Source organism: Amblyomma mixtum, chromosome 10 (genome assembly GCF_055824585.1).
Source record: "Amblyomma mixtum isolate Tamu chromosome 10, ASM5582458v1, whole genome shotgun sequence".
In the NCBI taxonomy this organism is placed as follows: domain Eukaryota; kingdom Metazoa; phylum Arthropoda; class Arachnida; order Ixodida; family Ixodidae; genus Amblyomma; species Amblyomma mixtum.
The window spans coordinates 280,185-305,259 of record NC_143021.1 but is presented as its reverse complement, the minus strand read 5'-3'; the positions used below and the strand labels follow the sequence as shown (position 1 = coordinate 305,259).

At 44.4% G+C, this 25,075-nt stretch overlaps 1 protein-coding gene and 1 long non-coding RNA gene across 5 annotated transcripts in view; one reads left to right on the top strand and one right to left on the bottom strand.

The window, feature by feature from the left end:
• Positions 1-10,696: 10,696 nt before the first annotated feature.
• LOC149324952 (uncharacterized) lies at positions 10,697-18,066 on the bottom strand. 2 transcript variants are annotated; one of them, XR_016286016.1, is made up of 5 exons: positions 17,375-18,066; positions 17,185-17,297; positions 14,286-14,322; positions 11,820-11,944; positions 10,697-11,368 (listed from the first exon to the last, which is right to left on the bottom strand). It is a non-coding gene; the product is annotated as an uncharacterized LOC149324952 (long non-coding RNA). The 2 variants fall into 2 exon arrangements; XR_016286017.1 differs by lacking the exon at positions 14,286-14,322 and having other exon boundaries at positions 17,375-18,062.
• The window catches only part of LOC149324951 (uncharacterized), a 40,597-nt gene continuing 33,279 nt past the window's right edge, over positions 17,758-25,075 (top strand). For 2 of the 3 annotated variants that reach the window (XM_089562629.1, XM_089562627.1), the window contains exons 1-2: positions 17,758-17,892; positions 23,491-23,741. In XM_089562629.1, the coding sequence (XP_089418755.1) occupies positions 23,655-23,741 (87 nt within the window). In that variant the 5' untranslated portion in view covers positions 17,758-17,892; positions 23,491-23,654. The remainder of the gene's footprint in view (positions 17,893-23,490; positions 23,742-25,075) is intronic. The other variant, XM_089562628.1, reaches the window with a different exon arrangement.

Genomic DNA, 25,075 nt, shown 5'->3' with positions numbered 1-25,075 from the left:
CTGAAATGAGCCTGAGCGAGTCCGCCGAATTATGCTGGTGAGCATATAATTTGAATCTGTCTGTACCTCTTTGATTTATTATATTGCCTGCTCCCTCTGAGATTCTCCCTTTGATATAATTATTGACTGTAGACATGAAGTCACATCCAAGTGGCTGAAGACTGCGCCCGGACCCAAGAGCGCTGAGCTGTCGTCTATGCGAATGGGTCATCCCATCCTTCTCTGTTGGATGGCAGTTATTTCAATCAATCCCGAATGTCAGGCAGAAAGAAGGAAGGCGAAAGTCCTCCATGGGTAATACTCAGTTGCAGAGCTCTGTGATCATAATGCCTTTTGGTTAGGTATCGCAGACACGGACATAAAACCGATATCCACCACTTCCATATGGAGCACAAAAGCACATGAGGAGGAAGAAGCGGCCATTGCCTTAGCCATTTTAAGAGAGAAAGCCATGACAATTTTCAGTGAGTGTATAGTGTACTACTATAATACTATTCTAGAACACTACAGCGACTCAGAAAGAGCTGTTCGAAACATTGCAAAAGGGAGCGTCCACAAACCCGCCAGACAACTCCTGGAAGAGCAAAACCTATCCAGGGGTCTACATCCCTGAATGTAAGCTTTGCAGAGCCACAAAGGCAGATTTAAAGCAAATTTCATTCGAATGCAACAATCTAAAACCAGAGAGAGGATGCGGTGTCCAGCTCAGACCCGCCTGCTCAACTGCAGGCGATCAACTGGGCTTGGGAACTGGGAACGAAAAGACAGGACCTCGCGACCACAGCATGCGGAACCAGAGGGCTGATCAGACAGCCACCTCATGCACTCTGGAAGCCCACTAGAATCAACCAAATCCTTTCTGTTGACGACATATAGTTGTTACCACCACCACCTGCAAATGGCACACTACAGACGAGCACAGCAATTCGACACGACAGGCACACAAGTATAGACAATACGCGATGGCCTGATACCCGGAAGACCAATGCCAATAGCGAAAGATGTGTCACCTTGCTCCATTTTATACGGCAGACTTCTCACTGGAGAACAGCATAGTGCAGAGGTCTTCGGAAGACGAAAATATGATGAAGCCCGACCGCTACGCAGTCCAAGTACGTACGATTTGCACTTCCCTGTGCCACCTGCAAAATGCACAGTCTGCGTCACCCTTGTGTAGAGCGCTCTAGCAATGTGCACCGTGCCATAAAAACCTATGCTGGAAAGCAGCCCATGGTTTCCGGGCAAGGTGCTTGTGCCCATCTTGCCTGCAGGTCTGTGTGGCTCTACTTCCGCTCAAGCGTTGAATCTAAATGCTAGACGCTGCGATAAGGCATTTATTTCTAAGCAGTGAAGTGCGTCCCTCAAGCGCTCTAAACAAGGTTGACGCAAGCTGTATTGCCCACAATACCTGGCTGGGCCTCTAAGCGATGTGGAAATGCACGTTTTTCGCGATTTCAGTTTCGAGAACTTCTGCGGCTCCTGTACAGGAGCGGCCGAAATAGTACGGTGCACGCTTCAACGTGTAACTTTCTCGCGGCGACCGTGCAGAAGATAAGTTTTTTTTCCTTTCTTTTGCCTGTACTTGTACGATCGCATAGGCAGCAATGGCTAGTCTGTGTATAACGTGTTCTCCATATTATGACCGCACCTGTACGAAAGCATACCCCGCCGGTTAAGCAATGAAAACCGCACATTGAGTATCTGCATGCTCATTAAGAAGGGCTGTTTGCGTTCTAACTCACATTATAAACGCCGCCACCGCCGCCGCCATCAGTCACCCGCATTCGATCCTCTTGACTCCTTAATTCTCTCGAATCAGGTGCTAAATATCAGACGTCGCTCTCGCTTAATATTCTACACATTCGCGATGGCTTTCCGTGTTAAGCAGGGGCCTCCTCAGCTCGAAATGCCGTTCGAAATAAACTCCGCGTCGCACTATGCATCGGTCGTACTCCGCCATGTTTGTTTGTTTATGTTTCTCGGATTTGTGCTAGGCTACAGGCTCGTTCTGACTTGCAATGGATACAGACTCATGAAATGATGAAGCTTACAAATTTAAACGAATATATTAAATCTTATATTAAATATAACTTATATATTATTAAATATAACTTATATTAAATTGCCTTATATTAAATAACAGCACAATTTCAGATAACCGTGCGTTCTTTTTCGCACAGTTGCCTTCCTTTTGCGTACCCCTTTTTAAAAACAAGTCCAAGGGCGCTGGGCTATGGTTGCAGCGCAGGAGCTGAGGATTAAGCTCCCCGCCGATTCCCCCCCCCCCCCCCTAAAAAAAAGAAAGATAAAAATGGAGAGGACACACAAGCTCCACCTTACTGGTATGACGCGATAGCGTAGTGGGTTAGGCTTTTCATTCTGAGCAATTTGACACCTTAGAACACATTTTTCATATCCATTACACACTAACTTTTCGTAATTAGCATCATCAAGCATTGCCTTTCCATCCAGAGCACCTTTGAACCCACTTTTTCCCATTTTTTCATTACTTTAATTAATCAATAACAATGATTTCATTAACTCGTCATTGCCTAGCTATCACACACCAATCAATCACTAAAAGCACAAATTACCATGATGAGATTTTTTTTACGCAGTCCCTGATTATTTACAACACGTAGTGCCAACTATGCGAATGGTTTTTTCCAACGAACAAGCTGTCTACACTGCTGCGTAAAAGGTTTTTCCGAAAGTCGTGAAAAGGTCTATGGAGTATACGAAAGTTCCACACGTCATGGCCCAGCGAATGCTGTTGTGCAGCTTTACTTCTTCAAGTAGTACCATAGGCACCCACTGCGAGGAGGCTAGAGGTCTCCAGCTCCAGCCCCCCCCCCTTCCCCCCCCGAGGTTGAATGGTGTGGTCAGGGGGCAGCTTATCTTCTTTCGTACAGTTTTGGACAAATTAATTAAAGACCTAAAGTTGCCTAAACACTGGAAGAACAGCACAGCCTTAAACCGCCACAGGTACATAGATGCACCAACGAAGGGCGACAATACTAACCGTTCTCAAGGCTCTGACAGGCAACTGGAGCTCACTGAACACCTGTTCGAAGTGTCTATGCGGAATCAAATGACTGGCCACTTGATAAGTGCAGGTTTTTCTTTTGTGCTTGCACACAGTCTTTTTCAATACTTCGAACTAAACACTGAGATCATGTTTTGACCCAAAATATCAACTATGAGCGTACCGTTCAAAATAACTCTTCTGTAACTCCACTTTTTGCTTTTCTCATGAACAGTGCATCACAACACTAGTTTTTGCAATCTCACCATGAATAACCTTAATTTTCTACGTAACAAGGTAACAAGCGGGTGCTCCCAAGAAGTGACAGAATTCAGAGCCAACACAAACCTGAGCGAGTGTGTTGTGAATTTAAATCACATAGCGCTTTTCCATGGGCACACAGAGCCGACACGGAAAATAAATCTCTGTGACATCATGGACAATTTTATGTGGAGATCAACTGTGCAAAGAAAGGCGTTCTTGATTTCGTAGTAGCCTTTGTATAAAACGAAGAACAGTAAAGTAAAGTAAAGTACACTAGCTTTCTTGAAGCTATCACAATTGAAATTAATCCTTCCTATAAAATCAGCATCTAATTCCCTGTGTTGCTACTTCCAATTACAACCTTTGCTCTTTGATTTCTGTTTATGTCTTTTGTTTTGTACCCAGTTTGGTGGTTCGTTTACAGTTTTTAAAGACAAAGAGCTTTTCATCCATCTTTAAATTTTGGATTGTTAGCACATTGTGTAAATGTTTGTAGAGCGAAATGTTTCTTAGACATGAAAAGTTTAACTATCTTTTTAGTTTTGCATTGTTAGCTTATTGTTGTGGTGTTGTTTGTGTTGCCCCGTGAATTTTACAAATGAAGAATGAGTCCGCGATATACGAAATTGTTAGCTTGTTGTGGATATGTTTGTGTTGTTCAGTGTTTCCTTTCACTTCTAAGGATGTTATGAATGTCTACCTACAGTTTAGGTATGTTTCAGCTGTTTTTGTTAATTTATTTATTTAGTACTTTAAGAACCATGGGGTCATTTTGTCAAGCATATTTGCTCAACTAGAGACAAAACTGATGTTTACATGTATAGTGCAACAGGACCACACCCCCATCCCCCGGCAGACTGAAAACTCGCAGCCTATGACTAGTGCATTGACTCCCAAGTCATCTCAGTATAACAAAGCAGATCAGTACACTAAAGTAGATATATTACCCAATGGAATACATTTTACACATGAAAATATTTTGCATGTAACAATATTTCTGAGCAGGAAGTGCACTTGGACAGCTTGAATGCATGCACTGTCAATGCTAACCCGACAGCCTGTAGCCACACAGCAACTACGAATGGGCAGGCAATGGTATTCTAACACAAAGACCGGTTCCAATATAAATGTAATTTGAGAACAAGCATTTAAACACCATGCGTTGGTCCGCTACTACGGTCATCACACAAGAAGGTGGGTACGGTAACTATCGACTACCAGGCTGAGCACTGTGACCGCAAGAAGAGTATCAATCACTCAGACGGAACCATAGCAGCAAACCTGAGTGTATGAGCCCCCATCAAGAGGAGCTTTGCAGATGCACATCCACCTCTGGAGATGGACTGGACATGCTTTGGCTGAAGAAGAGATCTGCAACGTAAAGTATCAGATCCATGTTGAAAATGAGGGTCCTTTCAGATGCACATTCTCATGCTGGAGATGGACTGAACATTCACTGACTGGAGAAGACATCTGAAAACTAAAGTACAAGCACTATGTTGGAAATAAGGACCAGGTGCACATTCACAGCCTGAAGATGAAGATAGCTTGACCGGAAAAAGACATTTACAGTCAAACCTCCCTATAATGAAATGGATTGAGATGAAATAATGGATATAATGAAGGAGTGGCTATTCCCCATGGAGGCTCCAATATAAGCCCATATAACTGATATCTCGGTTTTACAAAGTAAAATGTTTGTGCAATGGCATATAACGAATGTCCAAATGAACCACATTGGCCATTTGACGCTAAGTATAATGGTTTTTAACAATTCCCAATGCTTCCATGCCAATTTTGTGCACAGAACTGCAATCGCTGCGTATTACCTGCTCTGCCGAGTAGTGCATAAAACATGTGGAAAACTTATCCTGTCTCAAGCAAGGGCCCGCATACAGCCTTTGTATGGACAATTTGTTAGCTTTCTTATTTTATTTATTCATTCACGTCACCCCTAACGTGAACCACATTCATGTGTGGTTTGATGCTGGCACACCATTCATCACCAAAAATTGAGTATGCTGTCCCTTGAATGATGCTGCACTGCGGAGCACATGGTCAACTACAGCTCGATACAGTTACCAAGGTTGCTGCAGTTCCCTCATTCTCCTTGCTCACACGACCCACTGGGAGCTCGCTATGCTTCGCTCTTTCAGCAGCCAAGTCTGAACTCCTTCTTTTATGTTGGAAAGACCCGAGGCCACCTCGTGCCCGTGGACATGCATGTTTGCATGGAAGGCAATGCGATCCTTAAAGTGTCCAGCTTTTGCATACTGAACCTACATATACAACAAGATAGTAGTGTGGCTTAAAACCATCAACCTACTTAAGAAGGGAGATCTTCACCTCATCTAAGCACTGATCAGCAGCTGGATCACGTACATGGCCCCCTCTCACACCCAGAAATTAGCTGAAATTAAAGATAGACATCCTATTTAGGAAAGCCTACAACACAGCCCTCGAGCTGCATCCCATGGCTTCCACTGAAATACTTCATGCCACTGGAGTTGCCACCACCTGGAAACCTATCAAAGCTCACCTCACTAGACAACAATGACTCGAAACGTCCCAAACCAGCCAGTGTGTCCTTCAAATCCTGGACTACCAACGCTAACGCTGGATCAGTGGTCACAGCCTAACACCAACACCCTTGCCATTAGAGATCAGAAGCCAAATACAAGCTGCCCCTCTCCATAAGAACCTGCACGCAGAATGCCATCAAAACTGGCACCGAGCACGGGCAGAAGCACAATGTGGCATCCACATACACATGAATGCCTTTTTGGCATTCATGTGTACGTGGATGCCACATTTGGTGCAGAAAACGTTAGTAGAGCGATCCAATCAATGCTCTAATGTGCACTGGAAGCTCTGAAGCTAGGCTGATAAATGCAAAATTCAGGCTGAGAAGTGCGAAATTGCACTTAAAGAGGTTGAATTTTCCTGTAATAAATACTTCAATTCCTTATGCCACCTACTGTGAATGTGTCAAGTACACAATAACAGTGATGACTCATTCTGACATTTTTGTGATACGACCTGCTGCAGTGTGAGCTGCAACTTTCTTTCTGCTCTGCATTGGGCATGCCCTCTTTCTCTTTTCCACCTCCTAGTTGTGCTGTCCCAGCTACATAAGAAAACCCCTAAAGAGCTTGACAGATCCATTTTCTATGATGTCGGGCCATAAATACCTCATTCACGCAGCCTGCAGTCCAAAAAAATGTTCACTTATGAATATTTCACACCACATACTGCCCGTAGCGTAGAATGCATGTTTATCCCATGGAGCAACAATGCATTTAATTTAGACATCGACTCTTTGAGCCACAATGGCCTCGGGGCCTTTTGAGAACTCTCTTGGCAAAATTGAGATGCAGAGAGCACTCTCACAAAAGTATCGTAATTGCACGAATATACCACGAGTTTTCCCTCACTTCACTCGTTTCAGAACGCATAGCACTCTATATTCGAAACCAAGGGACAAATACAACGTGATTTTGTTTCCTCGCTGCTATTTAAGGTAGCCACAGCAAGCTTCACCACCAGACTACCAAACTACTAAGAAAAGCAAGCTTTGCGAAGGCCTTGGGGCCACGCAGCGCGCAAAGGGTAAATGAAAATTTTAACGTGAAAATAAGGCTGCGCAGGCTGCTGAGAAAGAGAAGGCACTGAAATAGTTCGGTGGAGTAGCAAAAAGAAAGAAAGGCGAAAGGAAACAGGACTGGGCGGCACAAAACATGACGCAATGGTGGCATGGCGCTGATGGCAGCTGCTACCGTTTTGGAGACTGCATTTAACGCATAGGAAGCTTTGCTGTGCACGTTGCACGCTCTTCTGGAATGTTGCCTCTGAAATGTTTAGGTAATGTTCACATAAAGAAAATACGTTGCTTTTGTATATTTATGTACCATCTCCATTTTTCCAAGTTCTCGGTTGTAGTTGGCATGAACACGCTGAGATCGCATTATAATTAGATTTTTTTTTCACTTCCATTAGGTCTCAAACTCCCCACTCGCGTTATATTCGTGGTCGTGTTATTTAAAGCATGGACAGTGCCCAGGACCATTCAGCTGCGCTTGCACTGACCAAGTAATTTCAAAATGACTACAATGAGAGCATGTCACAACGAGAGCAGGTAAAAACAAATGCAGTTTTTACCATGGCATAATTACAGGCGAAATTGCAGTATAATTGTGAAAGCAATTGGGATACAATACCAGCTACATAAAAGGTGATTCACTGCAGAGCTGAAAAAAGCGTGCACAAATACAGAAGTGTATGAAACTGCAATAACGGCTAACAGATACGTCATGAGAAACAATGGACATGGGCTGGGCATTTAATAATAAGGCAACATAACCGATGGTCATTAAGGGTAACAAAATGGATTCCCAGAGAAGGCAACCGTAGAAGGGGGCGACAGAAAGTTAGGTGGGCAGATGAGAATAGGAAGTTTGCAGGGATAAAGTGACTGTGACTAGTGCAGGACAGGGTTGATTGGAGGGAGACATGGGAGACGCATTTGCCCTGCAGTGGGCGTAGTCAGGCTGATGATGATGATGTACCCGAAAGGTCCTGGGGGGAGGTTCCAGACGAAAGCTGCCTCACGTGGCCATGAAGGAGGAACCAGACATGTCACATGTCATCACTTGTTTGTGCAGGACAGACGAAATGAGATCTGGGTGCAGCACGGCGAATGCTACCTTCAATATCCAGCCCACCTGCAGCTGTGCACATAAAGAACCTGTTATGTCAAAGCGTTGTCGCATAATTCAATGGTAAGTGATTGAGCTAGCTGATTTTCATCAGTGACTTTCCTGAGTGGGGACTGAGGTGTTTGTACCAAATGTTCAGCAACACCATTATGCAGGAAGTCATGATGGAGTGCACAGCTATGTCATTCCATTTGCAATGCAGAAATATGTTGAAACAAGCAATAATGCAGGACCACAGTGAGAGGCAATGAAGCCAGGCAAGCCATGACTAGAGAACATCAAATGGACTCCAAATTGTGGCTTCTTAGGGCCACTCGAAAAGATTTCACCCATTTTGTAAAACCATCCTCTACGACAATGTGCTATCAACCTGTAAGAGGCGCTGTAAATTCTACAAGAAGGCACAACTGCAGCTATTGAGGAAATGGTTAAGGTAAAACTGGTGCTGATCAAGCAAGTCTGCGATGGTCGCAACATACAAGCCAGTGATAGAGTGTGGTAGTGGTATCTTCATCTACAGAAGGGCACCCACTACACCTTTCGCTCCAAGATTAATTTTCATGACACCCCATTCCACTTTGTGACTCAATTGCAGGATGGCATGGTGTAAAAATGGAGCAGTTTTGACTCTAGTACCCAGTAATATGCAGTTCTAAGGAACAGAGCTCTGTTGACCTTGTATATAGCTTCAAAGCTGTACCAGATGTGTCACTGCATAGCCAAACATCATCCAAAAGCTTCCCTGGGGTTTGATTGTTTAGTTGGCTCAGCCAGAGCAGAGGCAGGCAATACTCTTGGGTATGACTCATCTAGCATTTCATTTCACTTTATTTTTCGAGAATGTAAGTTACATCCTAGAGAGATGCAAGGGCTAAAAGCTGCCAAAAAGCAGCTTGATGGGGCCCAAGCACCTCAAATGGCAGTACACGACAGAACGCAAAAAAAAGGTGTACAAAGATATATAGGTTAGAACAAACAAACACAACGAAGTAAGTGACATATTGATCCAATACAATGAAAACAATGGCACTTTACAGACGCACGAAAACAAAGAGAGGACCCCCCCCCCCCCCCAAAAAAAAAAACACTTATTGTGCATACATGGCACCGGCAGACAAACAGAGGCACATAAAATGCAACCTGGCTATATATTAACAAATACATTTTTAACTCACTTTGTTTAACACTAGCCAAAACTTTGTATGTTCAAGCGTTTGAAGTTTATAAATATTTCGAAAATATGGAATATACCAGAGATCGGTGTTTCGAGTGTGGGTTCGATTCGAAGCGGTGCTTAAATGGGCAGTATGTACGAGGAAATCTCTATGCGCAGGAGAAGAATGGTAAAAAAAACTCAAAATGCGAAAAACATACATATGTTCAAAACGAATTATTTTATAATTAATAAAGGCACTTCGTGATGGAGAGAGATAAGGAAGGTTTGCAATGTAGCGGATCATTTTCTTCTGCAGAACCTGTATTTTTATCACATTTGTTTTTGTGGTGGTTGCCCAAACAGAGTTACAGTAATTCAAAACGGAACCGAAAAGAGCATGATAAACTTGAATTTTCACGTGAGTGGGAAGAAGCCATCGACATCGTGATAGAACACCTGCTACTGAAGAGAGCTTTTTACAAATATTTTCCACATGCTGATCCCAGCTGAGATGCGACGAGAAAGTAACTCCAAGGATTTTGTGGTTGTCAACAATTTTAATTTCTTGACCTGTGTATTCCTTCTGCAGGACAGACTCCACAGTTGGAGAAGACATCACCACTAAACGACTGAGTACTTCAGCGTTCACAATGCAAGCACCAGGCCTGTACTTTAGAATGTCTTTGTATGTTCACAGCATCCACATGGCCAACACAGTAAAACATGTTTTCTAGTACCACTTAATATATACTAAGTTGTGTGATGTTGGTGGAGGAAAATGCAAATGCCACCTGTGAGCCTTAAAGATCTGAAAGGCTACTATGACAGTGCAGGGCTAAAAAGTAAGGAAGTGGTGCTGTTGCATCTGACAGCTGAGGGCAATGATGCTCTATTTCATTAGGCACCTAGATGCTGGGCAACCCTCTTCATGGCACTTCATGCAACAGTGTCAGCCAATGACTGGACTGGGCAAAAGGCAACTGCGCCATACAGTGCAAAGGGGCTAAGTAGCAAGCTCACTTTGTAGCAGGAGGCATATCCACTGTGCAAAGGTTATTTGGTGGGCTGGAGAGGTGCAGCAAAGGCACATGGCTATGTCTGCTATTGCCCTTAGTTACATGAACGACTTTGGGATCATCTTGAGCAAGTGAGCCTCAAAGGGGCATTCATGTGGCTGTTACTATAACAGCTCATCTAAGTATATGGCCTGGGTTCACCGAGACTGTATGTAATGGGGACCCAGGCCAAGATCTGAGCAGTTTGCGAGGAAGGTGACAACAGAGGATCAGCACTGTGTGGCTACACTGACAGCAGTAGACTGACACTAAATGCCTGGCAGGAAGGCTGCACTTCTTAGGTGTTGGACATCTGTCGATAATTGGCAGTGCGGTGTAAGCACAACTGAAGAATAGCGCAAAACCAGGACGACGGACACAAGGGAAGAGAACACACACCAACAACAACAACAACAACAACAACAACATAGCGCCTGTGTTGTTGGTGTGTGTTCTCTCCCCTTGTGTCCGTCGTCCTGGTTTTGCGCTACTCTTATGTTATGAATCAGTACCGACTTTCCCAAATTTCCACCCTGGTGTAAGCACAACTGAAGAGCAACTAAGAACTAGGTTGTACCTTGCATACAACTGGTGTTGCCATTGTGTTAGCCAACTGTGAATGCACTGATGATTGCTCACTTCCATGGGTCCCATACCAGGTGCTTACTGGCTGTCATCTGATGGCACTTAGCTGCTCCGCAAAGTTTATTGACGGCAGTGCAGTGAGTGGTCCGTGGAGACCTCGAAGCAGACTGCACCATACACTGAATGTCTTCGATTCAGAGGCATGCAGTTTGCTTACGACCGTGGCAAGCTGATACATCGGGCACTGTGGTAACATGTATCTGTAGCATGTATCTGTGCCATATGCGAAACCAAGTACAGAGGTGACGACGTTGGTGAAAGGGCACCGCAAAGCTCCGTGGGTGCTATGGCTGCATGAAAACTGTCCAACTAGTGACAACACGCAGCAGTACATGTCTGCGGGGTGCTGCTATTTTGAAGCAATGAAGACGTGACCACACCACACATGTATAAAACAGCTTGCCATTTGCAGGGATGCAGCTTGCAGAGAAGTAATATTCCACACACTTCATGTCCTTCACAATTATTCTTCCCACCCAAGATTTCCAACTTGTCATTGGTAGGCATTCTGAAGTAGGCCAGCACAACATCAGTCAATGTATATAACCCTTGTCATATGGGCTTTAACGTCCAGAAGAAAGTCCAGAATGGGCTTTAACATGGGCTACAAGTGACGCCGCAGTGGGCAGCTCTGGATTAATTCCATCCACAATTGTGGCCACTTCGATGAGGGTTAAATGCAGAAATGCCTGTGTGATGCCACTGCACATTAAAGAGCCCCAGGTGATGTCAAGAGATTCTAAGCAGTAGATGCAGCTCAGAAACACATCAGAAACAGGCCTCACTGTCACTGCAGTATCCACTGCTATGAGTAATGCAGGTAGTAGTGCAGGTCCCACAGCCTCCAGTACTCACAGCAGTCCCCATGCTGGCTGCCCTTGGCACCACAGTGATGGCACTGATAAATGATCTGCCTGGCTGGTGCACCTAAGAAAGCTGCAAGAACGCCTGCTACGTACATCTTTGCCAGGCCCCTGATGAGGATCTTGGCTAGCGCCTCAATTCCTTTGCCCGCCACCATGTGGTACTCGTCAGCAGCAAAAAGGTGCCTCTTTGGCGCTTTTGCTGCATCCAAGAAGTGAAGCTGAAAACAAAAATAGAATCTGCTCAAAAATAGACCAAATTGAGGGAACACACAAACCATGGTGTGGGCCTCAACATCATCAGCCTGACTATGTCCACTGCAAGACAAGGGCCTCTCCCACAACTCTCCAATTAACCCGGCCCTGTGCCAGCTGTGGCCACCGTATCCGTGCAAACTTCTTAATCTCATCCGTCCACCTAACTTTCTGCCGCCCCCTGCTATGCTTTGCTTCCCTAGGAATCCAGCAGTCTGTTACCCTTAAGGACCATCGGTTATCTTGTCTTCGCATTACATGCCTTGCCCAAGCCCATTTCTTCTTGTTTTCACCTAGCATGTCATTACCCCATGTTTGCTCACTGAGCCACTCTACTTTCTTCTTGTCTCTTGATGTCACACCTATCACTTTCATTTCTGTAGCTTACTGCACTGTCGTATTTTAAGTTGAACCCTTTTCGTTAGCCTCCACATTTCTGTCCCACAGGTAAGCAACAGTAAGATACAGCGTTGTACACTTCTCTCTTGAGGAACACTGGTCAGCTGCCATTCATGATCTCAGAATGCCTACAAAATGCACTCCACCCAAATGTTATTCTTCTAGTCACTTCACTTTCGTGGACCTGGACCTGTCTGGACCTGTGGGCACTACCTGCCCTAAGCAGTGGCATAAATCCATGCAAGTTTCAAAAGATACATGTAGAGGTGGAACCATTCTGAATATGTGCATTTTATTTCTTCTTTTTTTAAAGATACGATAAGCAAGAAAAGGGATTTAACGGCATTAACCAATTGCGATGCTTTTAGCACGTTTTGATTTATTGCATTATGATGCCAAATATAATCTTCGAATGGGACAGTATAAGCAGAAGACAGAATATAGCACAGTGGCAGAGTTACCTTCAACTTTATTACAATATAAAATGCAGCTCACGAAAATTTATATACATATCTAGTCATCCCAAAAGTAAAAAAAAGATCACTAGAACCGAGTAGTCTATGGAAGCACCTCAGAGTGAGCGGGAGGACACTCGCATGCCCTGACCCTCTCACCCTCAGCAAAGGGGGTCAGAACCCCCTTATCCGCCCCCGCGATTTACACCACTCGCTCTAAGTAGATGTATTCCTTTACCAATTCCACTGTTTCACTACATATTGCAAACCGCCGTTCCCTTCTGAGACTGCTGACTTTAGTTTTCTGTATATTAATTTTTTGGCCCACTTTCTTCTCTTCCTGTGTAAATAATTGATCATGCTTTGCAGTTTGTTGCCCGAGTCGCATTGGGTTAGCAATTTGTTGCAAGGCAATGTCAACAGCGAATGACAGATTACTAAGGCATTTTCTATTAACTCTTGTCCCAAAATGTTCCCAATTCAGGTCGCTAAATACCTTCTGTAAACACGTGGTGAATAGCATTTGAGAGACCATGTCTGTCTGACACTCTTCCTTACTGCAGTTTTCTTACTTTCTTGACAGAGGACTATGGTAGTTGTGCAGAAGCTATACTTCAGTATTTTCATATATGCCTACCCTGTGATTAATCCCTGAATGATTGCTGAGGTTTCTACTGAACCAAGTGCTTTCTCATAATGTACGAAAAATTTTATTTACGACTTATTCATTATATATATATATATATATATATATAATGAATCATATATATATATATATATATATTGTGAGACGGGAAACAGAGCACAAGATGGAGCGAGCTTTAATGCCACCCGCAAATATGACGACCAACCCTCCAGAAAAGAAGATGAGCGATGATGATGAATATGTAGAGATGAAGATGAAGGTTGCATGTTGTGCTTACAATATGTATATATTATTACGGGGGGTTAGCCCAGCGGCAGACGGTACAGGCCACAGTCAGAAGGCACACCGAGCTAAATCACTCCAGCACAAACTGCCACGTCCTCGTCGTCGTTCACTGCCGAACGTCCCAAAACAACGTCGTCTTCTCCTAGCAACTATGCACCGTAACAATATATTATAAGCATCATCATCATCAGCCTGACTACGCCCACTGCAGGGCAAAGGCCTCTCCATGTCTCTCCAGTTAACCCTGTCCTTCACCAGTGGTGGCCACCTTGTCCCTGCAAACTTCTTAATCTCATCCGTCCACCTAACTTTCTGCTGCCCACCCGCTGTCAGCCTTCCGGGCGACTGACAGCAAGAATCGAGAGCATTGCCTTTTGGAAGGAGTGGACAGCTTAGCAAAGACTATTACGAAGCCATCGTCAACACGAAAGAAGCAGGCCAAGATAGAAGTGCTGAACTTTTTTAGAGAAAACAAGCTGCGCTTATTGCAGGCAGATAAAGACGGTGGATTCGTCATAGTACCTGAAGGTGTGTTTAGGAAAAAGGCAGGCCAGGCAATCTGTAAAAAATTTAGGTCTGTTAGCAGGAATGTAACTAGAGTAAAAAGTAAGGCTGTGAGGTTGTGCAATGAACATGGCCTAGCGCAGGTATCAAAAGATATAAACAAGTGTACTGGCAATTTGTTACAGGTGTTTTTCGTAGCAAAGACTCATAAAGCGGATTTCCCATTTAGGAGGGTTGTAAGCGAAAGAGGCTCATGGCAGAACCAGGTCAATTTGTTTCTTCAGAAGCAGTTACAGAGGCTAGATGTGTTTGACCCATTTGCTACTAGAAATGCACAAGATGTAACAGGCTATTTGAACCAAAACCAAAATGTTGGGTTTATGCTTTCTGTCGAAGTCCAGGACCTCTTTTACTTCATACCTCATGCTGCACTGCTGCAGTATGCTAAATCGTGTGTAGAGGAGAACGGCGAAGTTCCCTTTCAAAACGCAACAGGAATGACTAGATAATTTTATAACTCTGCTTGAATTTTATCTTAATAGCACGTTTATAACTTTTGACAATGGATTCTACCTGCAGTTTGGTGGTATTTGTATAAGGTCGCGTGTTGCCCCTGTCCTGTGTAACATTTTTCTGTCTTATATTGACCGTTCTCTGACAAACGTCTTTGACACGGCCAAAGTTTTAAAAGTTTTTCGATATGTAGATGATCTTTTAGTCCTTTTAAAGGAACAGGATACCTTTAACTACCTTGGCTTGATGAATGAGGTTTTAAATGTTTTTAGACTACACGGCAAAAGTTTAACCTTTATGCATAAGGTACCAAATGATAACAGTCTACGGTTTTTGGACATCAAAATGTTTGTCTCAGAAAAGCATCTGTGTTGGATGTACCATCCCCGAGTTGCGAAACATCTTATGCTGTATGGGTCAGCACAGTTGAAGACAGTGAAGAGAGGCGTTGCTGCAATGTGCCTTGAGTCTGCACTCACAAAGTCATGTCCGCAGAGAATGGGTGAAAGTTTCATAAAACAAGTGTCCCGGATGGACAATGCGGGCTACCCCTACACGATCCTGACAGCGGTGAGTGAAACTCTCAAGCAAAAAATGAAAGGGACAGCGCGCAAAAGGACCCCAAAGTAAGGTACAAAGCCTGTAGTAGCATCTTACATGCATAAGGCAGCACACAATTTGAAGAAGGTGGCCAATAGGTATGGAATGCCTATGGTGTTCTCAGCGCCTCTGAAGTTAGGCTGACTTTGCTCAATCCCGGCAAAAGAGAGAACCAGGCTGACCGGATGCGCCGAAAAGCATGGCAAGCCCTTTGTTAGATGTGCGAAAGGCGTTGTATATGAGATCCCACTAACATGTGGAAAGGTCTACACTGGCAAAACAGGACGCTGCATGAATTATCGCGCAAAGGAGCATGAGCGCACGTTAAGTGACAAGGAAAGTGGCACGAATTTGGCCGAACATAGCCGAAAATGCCATTGTAGGCTGCGACTGAATGAGATGAAGATTCTTGGTCAGGGCAGCAACACCGTGGCACGATAAATAATGGAATCTTTCTTGATTAAGAATGCACAAAATTGCGTCAGCGATACATTTCTTACCTTGTATAGAAGCGAGTCAGCTTTGTTAAGATCTATCTTGTAGGGTATGATGGCGTTTACGTTTACCAGGCATGCTGTGGGTGTATCCACCGTGCGTGCACCTGATTGTCTTATATTTAGAGGTGTCAGCTTCTTAATAAACCAGTTGTTAGTTTGTGCTCATCCTGTCGTGTCTTCTCTCTTCGTGTCATCTTTTATGCGCATAACCTTTCATGGCATTACAAGTATGAACTCAACTAGCCCGACAACATCTCTTGCTGATGCAAGAGAGAGAATTACAATTGCAACACTTTATGCATAACCAGGAAACGTAACCTCTCATTTATTAGAACACTGTTCACTCACTGACTGAGTTAATGGGCATCATGTTTTTGCGTATGTTACCCACCATTTTAGGTGCTCAAAAAGGAAGCTCTTCATCGGCCAACCTTTTTATGATGTGCACCAGAGTGTGAAGGTAAAGAATGACAGCAAGATTTTGCTCTGCCTTTGTTACAAAGGCTGTGAACAAACTGAATTTCTCAAATGCGATTGTTCTAGCACATTTTCTTCAATGGAAATGAGGAGATAAGTTGGAGAACTGGCACATATGTCACACACATACACAGCTACTGAAAACATTGCTCCATTTTGTGATGACAAGATCTCTTATGAGCATTCAAAACAACACATATTTTCAAGGATCTTTCCACAATTTTGCACAACTGTATGGTAAAAGTAGCCATGTTGCTGCATGTTATCACGAGTTAAAGTTTCTCTCGTGTGTACACAATGTTTTATGCTGCAGTCCTTTCTGGTGCAGCAATTAAGCACTTAGCATGCATGCTTGCATGAATAGCTACTCTGTTATGAAATGCTGAGAGTTAAAACTGGCGGACAACCGAACTAAATTACCTATGGGCGCAGACCTCAACTCGCGGACTGTTTTGCCCTGAGAAACAGATCACCTGACGCAGGGAAGTATGGATGCTGAGGTGACTGAAGCAGGGGGCGAGGACTGTAACAATGAAAGCCCATCTGGTCAGGAAAACTCATGGCGGAAAAGAATTGCGCGCCGAACAGTCGTTCAAACAAATGACGTTTGGTCCCGCTGAGGGAAAAGGGTGGGGGCCGGGGATACGAGAGCTCGCCAGTTCGCGGAACATGCACGCCTTAAACTACTCGACTGTGGTTTGCCATGAACAAACGTCGATTCCCAAATGCTGTTGCAAGCCAGCACTGTTCATCTGGTCTTCCTTTTACTAGCCTTCTTGTGCTCGATCTGTTCATCCGAAAGGCGTACAGCAGCATAAGTCGATACTTACGTCCGGGTCGTAGCCGTCAACGCCTCAGCGTCCACCACAGCAAACCATCACGACAAGATCTTGAACGCGAACACCACAGGGGCCACCTCGCGCAGCAGTTGCAGGACGACGGCCTAGGATGCGAAATGATGATTGAGAATTCATTACATAAACTGCCAGAGATTCGACGCATTGTACAACAACGACGTACCTTCATGCTGTCGCAGATCATCTCCAGAATCACGTTCGACCTCGACAGGTCATTGCTCGCTGCATAGCGCACGACGTCTTTGCCACCAAAGCTTGTTGTGCACGCCTCAGGCTGCCATAATGGTCGCACGCTCAAAGTTCGCGCGGTTATGGTACGGAAGCAGGATGCCTGGGTACTTTCCGACACAACTCAAATGCACGCAAACATCGCAACCTAGGGATTTTTGAAACACTTAAAGATCACAAGGCGCTAGGTTTTATGCGCTAGGGGGCTGATGTCTCCAGGGCTCCTTGCTAGGGGGCTGATGTCCCCAACGGCTTTTGCTCCGCCTAGACTCGTCCGAGCCCTGCTACTAGCCGCTAAAGCCCCTAGCTAGGGACTTCACTGGCCACCGCTGATTGGTTGACTCCGCGTTCGCATCTTGCGGTGTCGTCATTTTGACGTCAGAGTCTCAAAATTGAGACGAAAACTCGTAATCGCGCCCCAGTATACGAGTGGTTCACCTGCGATGCTTTCAGGTAAGCGTACAGACAGCATGTGGCAAAACAAGCGAACAAGAACCTCTTGACGACACGAGCAAACAATACGCGCTCGCAGATCCGAACGCGCGTCCGTGTGCGGTGGATTTCAAGAAAATAAACGAAGATGCAAGAACAAAAAGTCTTGCGATGGCTCAGAGAGGAGCTACGGAGCTCATGTGAAGGTTTAACGCATGATATCGACCTCCAGGGACACGAAAAGCACTCAAAATGCACACGGAGTCTAACTTAATATGAATTCTAGAAGTGTGTGATGAGAGGCTAGTTGGTAAGACATACTGAAGACACAAAACTACGCAGTAGACAGGACACGGAAAAGAAGCAGACAGGACGAGCGTAGTCTACGCTCGTCCTGTCTGCTTCTTTTCTGTGTCCTGTCTACTGCGTAGTTTTGTGTCTTCAGTATAACTTAATATGGCTGCCAGCGCGGCGCGCAGCTATCGTTACAGTGTGAAATATTCTAGTTCACTATACTATCGTCTGCTGCCTTCTCAGCAGCCCGCGGACTGCCATAGGCTAAAAACGAACGCGTTGCTATGGCGATGCAAGCAGGTGGGCGGAGCTTTCGGGCTGCCCGAGAAAAACAAATACCGGACTCGAGTCATAGAGTAATATAGAAGTAAAGAGCGGACACTCCCGTAGGCCCCAGCGGCCGACTTTTGTGCACAGCGCACCTAGCGGACCCGGGGAAACGCACTGGCCTCAGAGATGATAGGCGAACTTAACGCTACCCTTGGTTACGTTTGCAAGCGGCCGCGCACGAAACGCGACTGCGAATCGCGTCAAGTACGCTACGAGCGCGTACATCTTATTATCAAAAGCGTCAAATGCGAAAGCAAAATAGGGAGATATTGTTTCCCGCCAGTACTTAAAGAAAAACAGACACAGCTAAAAGTCCACTGTCAACAGAAGCATGTATTTCACAGTGTTGGCGTTTCACTTAATCTGAATAGGACATGGAACTCATCTTTTGCTTTGTGAATATAACTTACCTGCAAGCAGACTTCACGGACTTTATATAAAAGCACTTCACGAATGCATGGCGCAGAGTGGCAGGTACATTATTTCATTCAAATAAAGAAAGGCTCTCAATAATGCTATTTAATTTCAATGTTTGAAAAGGCCCTCAATCTCGTTAATTCTGTCTAACAATGAGCACACAATGAGTACGCACCAAAATGTGAGAGATGAAACAAAATTTGTCATGCCCATATCCCTATAATTCCTTGCTGCAGGACAACAGTAATGCATCCACAGCAGCACCAGGCAGCTCCTTTCAATGCAGCAAAATTCCTTGTAAGAGGGCAACGTATGACGTCAAGAGAGGTGAAGTCGGCTGGAAAAAGATATCTTCACATATGCTACTCAACATTGGGGAACGGGACAATTATAGAGGAGGATAGTGAAGGTGGAGGGTGATGCCACATCACAAACAGCTAATCCAGTGTGCAAGACACTTGCTTTATTTGCTTCATGCAAGTTATTGGTTTGGTTTATTGGGGTTTAACGTCCCAAAGCGACTCAGGCTATGAGGGACGCCGTAGTGAAGGGCTCCGGAAATTTCGACCACCTGGGGCTCTTTAATGGGCATGCAAGTTATTATCATAGCATGCACATACACGTGTATTATCTAGTGCACATGTCATATCAAGCCTGAACATGTCTCAGGGTGAGGTCAAGGAGCTGAAGGATAATAAAAACAACGGTGAGTTGAGAAGGAAGAACAGCAACACAACAAGAAAAGCACAAGCATGCACAGCAGCAAGATAACACACAAATGGGGCAAGAAATGCAAGGCTAACAAGGCCCATAGTATTTGAGGGAGGCAGCATCACAGACAAGCAGTGGTATTCTAGCAAAAGGTCCATTAATGCAGCATGATAACACTGGATGATGTGGATTGGTTTTGGCAAGCCCTGTGCACTCCACGAGCAATCTACAAGAGGCCTCAGTCATGTTTCTAGCCTGATGTGCAAGTGGATGACTTTCCCTCTGTGCACACTCCTGACCACATACATATCAGGCCCATTGTTGGTTCTCTTTGAGCAGTGGATCACAATGCCGTTAGGCAACATTTACACCATGCACTGATGCAATAAAGACCCTGTGATGCCACTATTGTGCCCTGCAGGAGAGTAATGCTCAATGAAATGCCTCAAAGTACTTTCCTTTACTGCGAACTAGTATAGACAACCCTCTATATACACTCAAAATATGACATCTACAGTTCAGTGAAGGGCACCATACCAGATGTAGGTGCTGAAATGTCGGCAAATGTCTGAAAGGACACTGAGGACTAATCAAAGTTGCTCTGCAACAGTAGATTACCACATTCCAATAACAAAGGGCCTACCTGTACTGAGAACAAAGCTTGCATACAGCTCAGAGATTATTTGTTCAAAGAAGCAGTTCAAAATTACCGTGGTGAAGTGCGTTGGCAGGAAGGCTATTACAGCCCCTGGTTGGTAATAACTTTATTAGTCCCACTTCAGTGGATCAGGTGAGGGTGGGTGAAGGGGTGTTGAACAGGTTGGTGATGGCCCTCAGGCCACTCTAGGTGACCAGGCACTGTTTGGCTGCGGTGACCTTCAAGGCCCAGGCCATGATGCAAAGCTGTAGCTCTGCCTGTGAGCTGCGCAGAGCAGCCTCCCATCGCTCCTGTGATTCCACCCCTTGGAAAGGAGGTTTCGGTTTGTTTGGGCAAGCCTGATATGTGCGTTCAAAATCCACTCTGGTGCTCGAGCATAAGTGACAGGTTGGAGATATCTCCCCTCTATGTATGTATTACACTCCACTGCATGTAAAAAAAAAAAAAATAGAACACTTAAAATGCCTAGTGGTGTGTGCACATGGAGGGTAAATTGTTTTTTTGAGCATGATTAAGGCAGCTTGAAAAATATTAAGCAAGTCTGACTCAGATTTTCCAAGAGGAGAACAGAACAGAAGCTATTAATCACCAATATAATGATAGAACAGGTAGCAAAATGTTGATGAAATTGGAGTCATTGCAAGTGCCTCTGCATAAAATTTAAGCCCCCTGAAAAATTATATTGGGTGCCATGTGCAACCAGAAAAGAAAGGTACGGAAAGCCTGCACACACCACTGTCAAGGAGAGAGGCTGCGATTCAGCAGAAAACCCAGTGTTATCCGGCCGGCATTGTGTCAAAAAACAAGCTTCACGCATGGATGTCCGCAGTGAAAGTCACTGAAAAGAGGATTTGTAATCTGAATCAAACGTCAGTACATGTCTGAAGCTACTTCACGTTATAAAATAATAGACCTTACATACAGAAAATTAATAAATTTCTCTCTGCCTTGAAACCCATGACCCCTGGATCGCCAGCCAGGCACGCTACCAACTAGGCCGTGTAGGCACATTGACAAATTGCTGAGGTACAAAGGGGGGGGAGTGATGTGTGGTGGCTGTTGGCTTAATTTGAAGCCTAGCAATGTAATTACTGCAGTGAACTAGAGATGTGCCAATTAGTGAGAAACTAATTACAGTAACATTACGTAGGTGAACTGCAGTGTGGAAGAGTTCAAAGACAAAAATTGTGAACCTGCGTTGAGGCAACTGTGATAAATGTGTGAACACGAATGAAGAACAGTGACTGTGTGTGTGAAGAGAAACCGCTGCAGGGAGCCATAAACACTGTCGTGTGATACCCATGAATGCTGAGCTTAATTGTGCGATTGAGAGGACATAGTAGTAGCGCTTAAAAAACAAGGACGACAGGGTAGAGAAAGACAGCACAGGCGCTAGTCACTAGCGCCTGTGCTGTCTTTCTCTACCCTGTCGTCCTTGTTTTTTAAGCACTACTACTATGTCCTCTCAATCTAAACACCAACTAGCCCAGCTGTCTGCCTTAAATGCCTTAATTGTGCCCCTACATTTTTGGGGAGCGAAACAAGTTGCATTGCCTTTTAGGTGTTGCAATTTGCCTAAAAAAGGTGAGGTGTCTTTTACATGCACAGTGAAAAGTTTGTGGAAGCCATTATTGGCAAAATAATTTATTTTTATCACTGACTTTCATGCATCCTAAATTCAATATGCAGCCAAATTGCGAATCATTACCTAGTGCAACGTTACATATTGACGAATATGTCTCATCTACAAAGATCAGAATTTTTTCGGGACAAACCAGTCTTTCATAAACGTTTGACAGTGGTGTACATGCACATTAGTGTTGCCTAGTTTGCAAACTTAAGTAGCCAGCAGTCACCTTTGCTAAACATAAAAATGGCATCACATACACTGATATGGTCCAGTCACACTAAGGGGGGTGAGCAGGTTGTCTCGGATTTTTCATAAAATGACCAAACAGCATCCGCAATTTGCATGAAGCAAAACGCAAGGGAACATGTCAATGAAAATGGGATCTAACAGAGTTTCACTGGGAGGACAGGTGGGCAAGGTTGATGGCCCAGCACAGAAAAAGATCTCAGACCACAAATCCTGGAAAGAGAAAAAGATACCGGACCTGGGAAGACCGCCTGAGTAACCCAGAAAGATCAATAAAGTTTACTACTACTATTATGATCCATTTCCAGTTGAATTATTGAACCGGATCATGCCCTTCGAGCTACAAAATGCCATTTGGAGCTTTATTATTGAAACATAAATTACGTCCAGCTGCATAATTTATACCTCCATTTACCTTCAACTGAATTAATGTACAATTTCTAGGTTTTCGCCACGGGTAAAAATTTCAGCTAGAAGATGGGAATGGGTACACGTGTGAAAACGCTGGCCAGACCTTGCATTTTCATCTGGGAAAATGACCATGAAACAATTACATGACTTTTCCTTCAGGAAAAATAGTTCACTGCTGTATAACTACAAGCAGCATTGTGAAAGAGGCAGTCGAAAGCAAGCACACAGAGGCAACCAGATGCCATGAGGCAAAGCATGTTGCGATCTTATCACACAAACAGTGCCACACAAGGCATGTTGCACCCTGAAGAACAGATGTTGTAAATGACTAGAGACACAGCGACCATGCTGTATGTTGAGGATGTTGTGGACTGCTGGCTCTCAACAAACACCAAAGCAAAGAGAAAAGCACTGGTGAAAGCATGTGCACTGAACACCCTGGTGCTAGAAGGAAAACATTTTGGTGCCCTCCTGTCTTTCACTGAACTTAAGCCCCAGATAAAATGTGCATTGTGTACAAGCAGAACACATAGGGAGGCACCACACGAAGGAACAGCACTTCTTCACAATCACCAAAGCATGTGTTGAAGCACGCACTCAGCAAGTTGGCAGACTGAAAACACTTGGGACACTTCCTGACTCACAAAAAACTGCAGCACCAGACAAAACTAATTTCTACTGTCATGGATACCTCCAATATGGTCCAGTTTAATGAGGAACACCAAAGTGATGAAGACTTCACCAGCTTCCTAGCAGTATGCCATCAAACTTGAAGCAGAGCAAATGTACACTGATTACTTGTGGCATAGCTACACGTGACAACCACGGCAGTGAGTGCAATTCCCGCACGCAGCTGCTGATCATGCACTTCCGGTCTCTCAGGCAGAATCCAAATGGTGCTGTGTCCTCCTCCTTGTTGCAGATGTTGGTGCTCCTGCTATTACCACCACTTGCCAGTGGTGTCACAGTCCTGCAGCTGAGTGTGGATGAATATGTTGGGTTGCGCAATGCAAGCTGTGGTGACCTTCGCAGAAAACTCTTGATCATGCTGCACCATGGCCTTTGCAGACACCTCAGGAGCCCAGTATGGCCACCCAGCTGTGTAACCAGACCAGCTGGGAGGTGAGCAAACATGAATCTGGCATCCCGGCTCCAGAGCACATGAGACCCATGGTGAGGGTGGTCCGCCAAGTCTGCATAAGATGCACACCATCACCTGCACGCTAATCAACGCTGTGCACTGAAATCTCCCAACGAGCTAGACACTGTGGTTCTAAATATGTGAAATTTTTGAAGCCGCAAGTTCAACTGTAGTCTAGTTTTACTACAAATGTAAAATACGCTCACTGCAAAACCAATCATTACTATCAAAACAAACTGTTTCTATATAGCTAGAGGTACTTGATGGCAGATTTCCCAAACTGATGCAAAGAAATAATTACTACTGTCTTTTTATACTCAAGAAAACCGCTACAGAATGCACTGCAAGGAAGGGCACAAGTTTAACTGTTTATGACTACCTTGAGTTTTTTAGTATATGCATGCTTTTGTATTTTACACCAACCGAAATGAGGCTACCTTGACATTGTGGTCACTGAGAGAAATGCAAAGCCACAGAACAACACTGCGTGTCATGCACACCTATCTCTGCTGTCACCTGAAAAGTACAGACATGATTAATTTACATTATTTTCATATGTGGTTCTATTTACACTGTTCTTGCTTGCTGAATAAACTATATATAAATGCAATCAGATATCATTAGCTGTACGCAATCTTACTAAAGGCAAACATGTTATCCCTTAATCATTCTGTGTTTTTTGCGCAAAAGACACGACACAAAAGAAACGAGGTAGACAGGACAAGTGCTTTTAAGGATAGAGTGCACTAGCCCATCTAGCTTTAACGTCTCAATAAACTTCATTGCCTTAGTCTTAACTTTCGCGAGTGAAAGCTTTTTACACTCTTTGAAATTTGTAGCGATCGCTTCTGAAGCCTTCTGAAGATACATCGTTTAACAATACTGCAGATTGGGCGAGTTGGTTAACATACATCTTGAAAAATTTACCGCGACACACAAGGACAGAAAGAGTAGACGACACGAGCGCTGACTAACAACTGGAAGTTTATTCGAAAACACGTAGAATTATAAAGGAAGAAAGTGCGATAAAATCGTTGGTCAAAAACCAAAAGAAGAAAACTAAACACAACAGTCACTGCCAGCTCCTGCTATCAAGACGCAAAGCACTTGTCCAGATAAGCTACCTCTTTTTCCCGTATAGTAACGGACGGTTTGGCCACGCACGTGTTATGAGCCTTGGCGATACTATATGCCTCGTAAATTTCCCTACACAACACGTTGTCATTCTTGTACACAATCGTAGTGTTGTCAAGGTTCGGCGAGCACTTGCTGGTCCCGAGATCCTTGCACTCACGGCAGTGCAAAACAAGGTTCGAAGACACCGGTTTCCTGCAGTCCAGTGAATTCTTGTGCTCCTGCAGCCGCA